The sequence below is a fragment of the Triticum dicoccoides genome, chromosome 6A, assembly GCF_002162155.2.
Source record: "Triticum dicoccoides isolate Atlit2015 ecotype Zavitan chromosome 6A, WEW_v2.0, whole genome shotgun sequence".
NCBI lineage: Eukaryota > Viridiplantae > Streptophyta > Magnoliopsida > Poales > Poaceae > Triticum > Triticum dicoccoides.
The window spans coordinates 551,741,367-551,750,358 of NC_041390.1; the positions used below are offsets into that span (position 1 = coordinate 551,741,367).

At 45.3% G+C, this 8,992-nt stretch overlaps 2 protein-coding genes across 3 annotated transcripts in view; both read right to left on the reverse strand.

Moving 5' to 3' along the window:
* Positions 1 to 1,427: 1,427 nt before the first annotated feature.
* Positions 1,428 to 3,992, reverse strand: LOC119317860 (sphinganine C4-monooxygenase 1-like). The gene is made up of 2 exons (XM_037592358.1): positions 3,417 to 3,992; positions 1,428 to 2,455 (listed from the first exon to the last, which is right to left on the reverse strand). The coding sequence occupies exons 1-2, from the start codon at positions 3,645 to 3,647 to the stop codon at positions 1,895 to 1,897; spliced, it is 792 nt and encodes a 263-aa protein (XP_037448255.1). The 5' UTR covers positions 3,648 to 3,992; the 3' UTR covers positions 1,428 to 1,894.
* Positions 3,993 to 4,680: 688 nt separating this feature from the next.
* The window catches only part of LOC119317861, a 5,722-nt gene continuing 1,410 nt past the window's right edge, over positions 4,681 to 8,992 (reverse strand). For both annotated transcript variants that reach the window (XM_037592359.1, XM_037592360.1), the window contains exons 3-6: positions 8,521 to 8,992; positions 6,646 to 6,762; positions 6,182 to 6,543; positions 4,681 to 5,168 (exon numbers count right to left, since the gene is read on the reverse strand). In XM_037592359.1, the coding sequence (XP_037448256.1) occupies positions 4,955 to 5,168; positions 6,182 to 6,543; positions 6,646 to 6,762; positions 8,521 to 8,992 (1,165 nt within the window). In that variant the 3' untranslated portion in view covers positions 4,681 to 4,954. The remainder of the gene's footprint in view (positions 5,169 to 6,181; positions 6,544 to 6,645; positions 6,763 to 8,520) is intronic.

Consider the following 8,992-nt stretch of genomic DNA (forward strand, 5'->3'; position numbering starts at 1 on the left):
AAAATTGCCCTATAGTCCCGGTTTGTGTCTTCAACCGGGACTATAGGTCAGAGCCCTTTAGTCCCGGTTCATGGCACAAACCGGTACTAAAGGTTAGCCCTTTAGTACCGGTTTGTGTCACGAACCGGTACTAAAGGTGATCATGGGGCCCCGGCCTGACGCCAGCCTGCCACCACCCCTTTAGCACTGGTTCGTGGCACGAACCGGTACTAAAGGTTCAACATGAACCGGCATTAATGCATAGCCGTTCGAACCGGCACTAATGGTGCCATTAGTACCGGGCCAAAATCAAACCGGGACTAATGTGTCTTACATTAGGTCCTTTTTCTACTAGTTCTTGTCGCCACGTCGAGGATTTGCTTCAATGAGTCAATAGCTATGACAAAAAGGAGGGCAAAGGTAGGGTCCCCTTGCCATAGTCCCTGGCCATGCTTGATGGGAGTACTAGCTAACCCATTCAAGAGGAACCTCGAAGATAAGGAACATAGAAGAGCCACAATTCATTCTTCAAATTTGCTTCGTAAAGCTACGGAGGTCAAGCAAATACTCCTATTTGACGGAGTCAAAGGCCTTGCGAATGTCTAGCTTGAATAGGAAAGACTGAGAGAGGGAGTCTTCTCTTGTGCAGGCGACGCGCAAGGTTTCTAACCTATGTGACAATTTATATGTTTGATGTCGATGACGCTTCCAAGTTGGCGTCGATGATCCGGTTGTGTTTTTTTTGGCGAGGGGATGATCCGGTTGTGTTGTTATCGGTGTCGATGATCCGGTTGTGTTGTTATTTGTGCCAAGATCTTGTCAGTGGTCAGGTCACTCCGCGGTGCGCTAGCTTTGTAAATTATAATCTACTACTCCCATTGATCAGACAAATCTTTGCCTCATTGAAAAAAAGCTTTTATGAACTTCTCACACTGGCGTTAACCAAGGTTTCAGAATTTCAGAGCATTTGCTCGACTTTCTGGCATATTTGGGTTGAGGTTTTGGCTCAGATGATCGTAGTCATAGAGCACACACGTTTCAGCTGCCATAGATTAATCTTCTAGTAAACCTGCCACTTCATGGCAAGAAGTATGCGTAGTAATTAGATTGTGAAACTGTGATGTCCTGTAAGCAGTAGTTAGTTCAGCTATTTACAGATAAGCTTCTGTTGCAACGAACAAACAAAATTCAGCTTAGTCCTGGACCGGCGACGCCACAACATAGCCCGAGTGCCTGACAGCAGAACTACATAACTGAAACACAGAGCTGCAAGGGCATCCCCGCACGCTTTACAGATGTTTCTGTGGTAAAAAAAAAAAAAGATGATGATGATCAGCAGAAACAAAACTACTGTATTTCAGCACAGCTCACTGGTGGATCACCTCCAGAAACAAAACTATATTTCAGCACAGCTCACCGGTGGATCATCTCCAGAAACAAAACTATAGTTCAATAAAGCTCACTGGTGGATCATCTCCGCAGGTTATTATACACAGCAGAAAGAAGGCTTATATGTCCAACATTCATCCAACACAACACACAAATGAAAAAGAAGACAACGAAATGAGCAGGACAACACGATGCTGCATACTGCGTGTAGTGTTAATATCATCCTTCTTTGTTAACATCACCATGTGGATGGAAGTACAGACCGATCCAGAGGAGACAAATCCAAGTGGATGCCGAGTATTCTTTCGTACAATACAAGATTTTACCCGCTATACCTTACCTTGATACAAGATGGGACTCCCAAACCAAATCAAAAGAAAGAAGTGTCAGAAAACACGAAAAACCCTCACTATATGAACCAGGACATAAGACTTCTACAGCATTTTCATAGTTAGAGAATCAGGCGGCGTGATAGGACAGTGTGTATCGGATCTAAGCAGAACGAGAATCAGATAATATGCACGTATTAATCAGCCTTGGTCTGCTCTACTGACTTAACTGGCCGGGACTCGAACCCACCCCCTTTCCGGTTCTCGAGAGAGTAGGGCATGTATGTCCCCAAAATCTTATCCCAAAGGACGAAGAAAGGTTGCGAAAAGTTGTATTTATTGCCATAGAGCTGGTGGTGGATATCATGGTAAGCAGTGTTGTTGTTGAACAACGCATGGAGGATGTTACCGGGAAGCCACAGCCCGCAGTGGTCATCCACCGTCTTGATGGTCGCAAAAGAGAAAAAGAATATGGATGTTCGTGGTGTCATACCAGAGAGGAGGAAGGAGAGAGCACCGCCGATAGTGTCCAGAATAAGGCCCTCGAGAGGGTGGTTGTAAAGAGCCCCAAAGGAATAAGGGACTACAAGAGTGTGGTGCTTGGAATGGATGTGCTTATACAGAAACTTGTTGATGTGCATGTATCTGTGCATGAAGTACTGCCATGTGTCCATGACAAACATGGCGATGATAAATTGCAGCACTATCACCACAGCAGAAGGCTGCTTCGGTGCAATACCACTCTCATCGCCGATAACCTGCAGTTCATGGAAATTTAACCATGTTAGAAACTTGTGTATAAATGAAGCTATCAGGTAAGCTCCATAAGAATTGTTAAGGCCTGGTATTACTTCAAAAAACTGCTCGTTAAATTGGGCATTCCTGCATATCAAATTTTCCCCATGAGAAGCTATGTTGTTATACTTTCAGTCAACATAAAGTGTAGCTTGTGTTGCATCAATTTTGAGGTTTGTAACATGTTGTATGCTATTGTACAAATATATAACTGCTTCTCAGCAGCAATACTAGAATCAGCTCCTCACTACTATAATTCAGAGGGTCAGATTTCTTTGTTAGCAATCGTCAGCTTCTTATCTTCCATAGCAACTATATTTTTAAGGCGACGCCTTACCGCCTTAGGGAGGGGGGGCGCTTTGGCGCCTAGGCGACGCCTAGGCGGGCGCTTTGGACGCCTAGGCGCCCAAAGCGGTCGATTTTCCAAAGCAGAGGGGGAGCGCTTCGACGCCTAGGCGTCGCCTTAGGGACGCTTTAAAAACATAGCATAGCAAGTATAAACGCAAAAACGTAAGGCTGAGCAACTCTCCAGCAACCAAACTGCAGTTATAAGCATGGCATGCTGATTTCCTTTACTTAATATTTCATTTCATCACAGATAGTCAGGTCCCAAAAGTTTGCTCTATGTGGAATGCGGTAGTTACATGCCAAAACAATCCAAGACAAGGTCGTCCTAAGCCAGTCACTTCAGCTCCAAATCAGGATAGATAGCTTATCAAGCGTCTCTCTATCTAGTATCTACTAGTGCCATTTATGGAGAGGTAAAGAGAAAAGGCACTTTGCAGCTCAAAATCATGGTTGCCAATACAGCAAAGGCCTTAAAATCATTGTTGCCACTACAGCAAAGGCCAAAGCTACGTATTCAGGTGGCCTATCTGCAGACCAGAAGGGATATAGACAGGAAAGGGCGAGGAGGAGGATTACCGCGAAGAGCGTGAGCGCGACGACGACCTGGAAGGCCTGCTGGACGAGGACGCCCCTGACGACGGCACCCCTGGAGACGACGTTCCGGGCGGCCTCCTCGCCCCTGGGGTGCAGGCGGTAGGCGTCGAGGCGCTCCACGCCGTCCAGCGCGACGTAGAGCCCCGAGTAGAGCCAGTAGACGGCGATCGGCACGAAGGTGCCGAGCAGCTCGTCCGACACCCCAATCGGCATCCCGCCTCCCTCCCTCGCCCCCTCCCGAATCCCCGGCGAGGCGAGACGAGGCGACGGAGGAAATGCGCGCGCGCGGGCGCGAGGCTTCTTCCGCCCGACGCCCGTGGACGGCGCGCGGATTCGGGGGCGGGGGGCGGCGGGATTGGGGGCAGGCGGCCCGGATCTCTCCGACGGGCAGGGAGAGGGGGGGCTCTGGGGTTGGAGGACTTTTCAGCGGAGGCTGGCGGCTGCGCTGGGGGAGGCGGGTGGAGGCTGGAATATAGGCGCGGTGGGCGGTGGCCCGGCGGGCGGGGCCCGGCCGTCGCCGTCGGTCCGTGCGACGACAGGGAGGGAGGGGGGAGGAGACGAGGGGAACGGCGCTGGCCGCATCCCCGCAGAGGGGCCGGAGGTTATCAAACGGCCCGCGCGAGCTAGCGAGCACGTACGTGTACGTGTACGCCACCGTGTGGATCCACGGCGCCAACGGTGGCGATGTTGTGGCGTACCCCGTCACGGGAAGTTTCTGTGGATCTTCGTGTCAAATATCGTGAAGACCACGACAGTAGATAGATTTTCCTTCCTGCGCAGTAGAGCGGTAGCCTCCTAGCCCGAGTCCATTCCTTTTCGCGGCGTTGCTCGTTTGACCCAAGGCTGGCTTTAGCCGGCGGGTTTGTATAGGACACATCTAGACGTGACATTTGTGGTCTAATTTTTTTTGTTTCTTGTTGATGCATTATATACTTGTGAGAGCTTAAATGTGACATCCTTAAAAAACATCTAGATATGAATTAGACAAACTGTTAGCCGGCCGCCCAGAAGATTGCGACGGAACTTGAAGGCTCCTTCCTTCCTGCCGGACTTGACCAGGAACCACTTTCTTACGGAGGCATGTGATCAGATTACGCTTAAAAATCAGCTAAAATAGTACCACCGCTGTAAACTAATGTAAGACGTTTTAGATCACTATATCTAAACTGCAGATTTCGAAGATGGATCAACCGAATTTCTACGCACTACCAGCTACCGACATTCATATCATATAACAAACAAAACAGACCACACTTGCAAGACCACGGCAGCACTTGTCAGGAAAGTCACTTGTTTAACAGCCAACGACACGTTCCAGCACCACACTTGTGGCAAACGACACGTTCCAGGTACCACACTTGTGGCAAACGACACGTTCCAGTACCACACTTGTGGCAAACGACATCCAAGTCAGGGATCCAACAAACGACTACAGTATGTATCAGAAGACGACGCTAGCTACACCACCAACCAGCGAATCATGCTGGTCAGGACCGGTTTCAGAGCAGGCGCTGCAGCGTTCATCTGTACGCCGGTGCGCCGGCGAAGGAGTAGAGGGAGGACACTGGCACCCTTGAAGCAGCAGGCCCCTGGAGGTTTGCCGGGTAAGCAGCTGGGTAAGCACCACGGTAGATCTCATCAGCGTAGCTTGGGGGTGCGGCGACCTCCTGTGGCGGCACCCTGTAGTCTCTTGGAAGGAATGGATCCACCCTGTTGGCGGCGTCAGCTGGAGCCCTGGGAGCAGAATTCAAGTTCAACAAGGTCAGAAGTCATCAAGCATCCGAGCATATGTGTATGTATGATTAGATAACAATTAAATCAAAACATCTTTTTGTGTTGTTGTAATGCACACTTTACACTTGTCGAAGACCGCGGTTCATCAAGACAGCGTGCTATAAACCTTGAAGCATGCTCCGTGTTATTTCCACAGATGTCAAAAACACCCTCAACTACATGTTCAAATATTAATACATGCCAATTTTGCTTTTTGTTCCTAAATGTTTTAGTCTGTTCATAATTAATTGTCAAACAAATATGCAAATTCTAGAATCATGACGGAAAGGTTCTGACATGAGGGTAAAATTCTTATTTCTAAAAAAGAGAAAATTGAGGGCCATGAGCATGTAATGAAGTGCCAGTAAGGTGCCTAAACTGTAGGGGCCTCCAGTGCATTAATCCTTTCTTTGATGAGTCAGACAAACTTTTGGAAAGAATGAACAGGTCTCCTAGATTCAACAGTTCTTTTCTTCTGAAATGAAATCCCAGATTCTCATAAAACAGCTTTTACTAGGGTAATCAGCACTCCTATATGAATCATAATAGTCTACAGCTATTATCGTATATTTTTTAGAAACAGGTGAATTGGTTAGCTATCTTAAGACTCAGCACCAAACTAAAGAATCCACAGAAACAGCCCATTGAACAAATAGTTTGTGGGAAGGAAATTCTGCATTCAGAGTAACAAAGTGCCCCACTAAAGGATTACAAAAGAATTACGACCTTCTAATAATTTCACAATTAAACATCAACGGACACAACTTATCAAACATACTTCCATAAAATGGACGAAAATATGGTGAAAAGCTATGTTCACTGCTCATAATTCAATTAGGAAGCAGCCAAAAAGTTGTACTATTAAATTGACAGCCATGCTTGAAAATATATTGATTAAAAATATTGTCTGTTATAATAAATGAAATTAGCACACAAATTACAGTATATGAACATATAAGATAATGACAACTCACCTTTCATAAATGATATTAGCTTGATGTGGATGGTATGAACCATGAGGAGCAGGAGCAACATAGTATGTAGGTGGCTGAGCTTCTTCAACAAACTGTGGGCGTCGAATTTCTTCAACATGGAGTGATGGCCTTCTTTCTTCATAATCATAGGCTAATCTCCTTTCTTCAGCAAATTGTGGGTGTTGCATTTCTTCACGATATCGTGGCAGCCTCCTTTCTTCATAATCATATGGCTGTCGCCTTTCTTCAACATAGTGAGGCATGCGCCTTTCAACACGGTTTGTCCGAGGAACTTCTTGAACATGTTGGGAAGATGGCTGTTGTATGTTAATTGGCTTGTATAGTGCCAGTAGCTTACGGACCTACAAAATAGAACCATAAATTACATCATGAGCATGCAAAATGTTATTTTAGTTTTGGATACATTTCAAATTGCACAATTTAGAATAATTGTCATGGCTTACTTGTCTCGAATTGAGCTCTTGGGTGAATTTTCCCTTTGAATTGTAGTTCTCCTTAATGGCATGCTTGAAACTACTCTCAGGAAGCGGAAGACAATCTTTATCAATCCTGAATTTGACCTGCATCAAGTGCACGAATTGCACGAATTAGTTAAAATAATAAAATGTCCTTAGCATCATCTCCTTTGACCCATCATTCATCTTCATGAAATATGAAAACAATGCTAAAAGAAGCTCCATGTTAGCTTTCCAAGGCTAAAACATCCCACACTAAATGGATAAAAGATATTAAAAGAACAAGATCACCACAGATTTTGGCAAACACAAAATGTAATAATGCAAATTAATCAACATGGGATATAAAGAGAAATTAGAATTCCACAGCAAACATAAGGTGTGTTTGGAACTTTGGATGGTGACCAATACCAACCATACTAACCTTTTTGGTCATACCCAAAATTTTGGCTCTTGCTTGGATGGTTGCCAAATTTTTTGGAATGCCCAAGTGCTCTAGTCAACTCTAATTGATTTTTTTTGCCAAAATTGGCCAAAACATGGGCAACCAAAACCTTAGCCAATATTTTGGCTAGCAAAATTTTGGTGATGTTCGGCTCAAACCAAACACACCCATAGCTCTATTATAGAGATCTGTGCATAATATTGCTTTCGCAAGGGATCCGTTATAGATGATCAGTAGTGTTTGCATACGCATGTTCCAATACCATTTTACTCGCTCCCTCCACACAATTAATCCTTGCCATCTACCAGTACTCATCATTAATATGTTTTGCTAGGTATATCATTACAAACATGGGCGTAACCGTGTAAGGTCATCCGCCGATTTTTCTTCCGATGGCCAGACAAAACTATTGAACTAATTACCAAAAAAGATTAGGCCGGAAACTCAAAGACGAACAGCTATTTCTTTCTACTTAGCCTGAGATCACCATTAATTCGGTTACTGTGCAAAGTGCAAACATATACCTTCTTAACAGAAATCAAAACATTTTGAAGGGAACAAATGGTTTACTTTGCCTCTACTAATTAAAGATAGTTCAGGACATGTGGCATTCTCTCATAAAAAGATCATGTGTGTTTCCTAACTTGATCGGAGGTGTCCTATCTACCATCATTTCGAGAAGACTTCCACCTCACCCTTTGCCACGTAACATCATGTATGCTAGGACGTGCTCCAATATACCACAACCTTTGCACCCTCTGCCACTCTAGCAAAGACTTACCGACGCAACAAACGACAACTCCCACATGATCAATGCTAGACCGCCATGGACATTTAATGATTAAGGAAACTAAAATAAGAATTAGTACTCACTAGTAACCGTTCTGATTCGTTATGAAAAAATTGAAGCAAAAGCCTTGTAAGAAAATAAATTTAGCTTAAATAACTATTTTAAGTTTAATGACGTAAAAAGTTGCCAAGTGAGACAAGAAAAACATGTCGCTTTTCTCTTCAATAAGCATACACGCATATCCAAACGTTGAGTTTGCATGCCATCGGAATCAACATGAATTTCAACACATCACTAATGAGCCTTTCAAAGGATCAGTAAAAAAATTATCAGGCCATTGTCTGCGGTATTAACTTGTGCGGCTTTCTACATACCCTAACCATACGATATAGCACATAATATCTTCAGGACAGGTTGTATAATAATACTAGTTAATAGTAAACAGGATACTTCTACTACCATAATAATGGGCCATAAGCACGCAGACAATGACCAAGAATTACCTGAGCAGGGAATTTCCCATAATATCTTCAGGACAGGCTGTATAATAATACTAGTTAATAGTAAACGGATACTTCTACTACCATAATAATGCGCCATAAGCACGCAAACAATGACCAAGAATTACCTGAGCAGGGAATTTCCCGTTGAACGCACGCCGCACAAGATCCATCCCTCCTCTTGCTGTTGCCTTGTACACCCCATAGAGAAGCTTCAGGTCAAAGTCATACAGGAACAGCTTCGCCCCTGGTCGGATCTTCTCCACCACATCTATCTTCCCCTTGGGCAAGCCAAACACGCTGTTCTGGAAGCACTCCGGCTTCGTCTTTCCGTTGCACATGAAGATAAACCCAGCACTGCCCCTCTCCTCCCCCGCTGCGCCGTCCTTCTTCTCCTTCTCCTCAACCTTCGGGTTCACCCTCCCCTGTCCTTCCCCCTTCTCCCTCCCCCTCATCTTATCCTTCCTACCCCTCTTCCTGTCAGCACTGCTGTTCCCAGTGCCCATCTTAATGCCATCACCCTTGTTCTCGGCGACGGACTTGCTGCCATCACCCTTGTTCTCGGCGACGGACTTGCTGCCATCACCCTTGTTCTCGGCG

What these genes read in the sequence shown, in the direction of transcription:
- LOC119317860 (XM_037592358.1), bottom strand. Translation starts at nt 3,647, where the DNA reads ATGCCGATTGGGGTGTCGGACGAGCTGCTCGGCACCTTCGTGCCGATC. An exon ending in TCGCGCTCACGCTCTTCGCG is followed by an intron (nt 2,456 to 3,416) that starts GTAATCCTCCTC and finishes CATGAACTGCAG; the next exon opens with GTTATCGGCGATGAGAGTGG.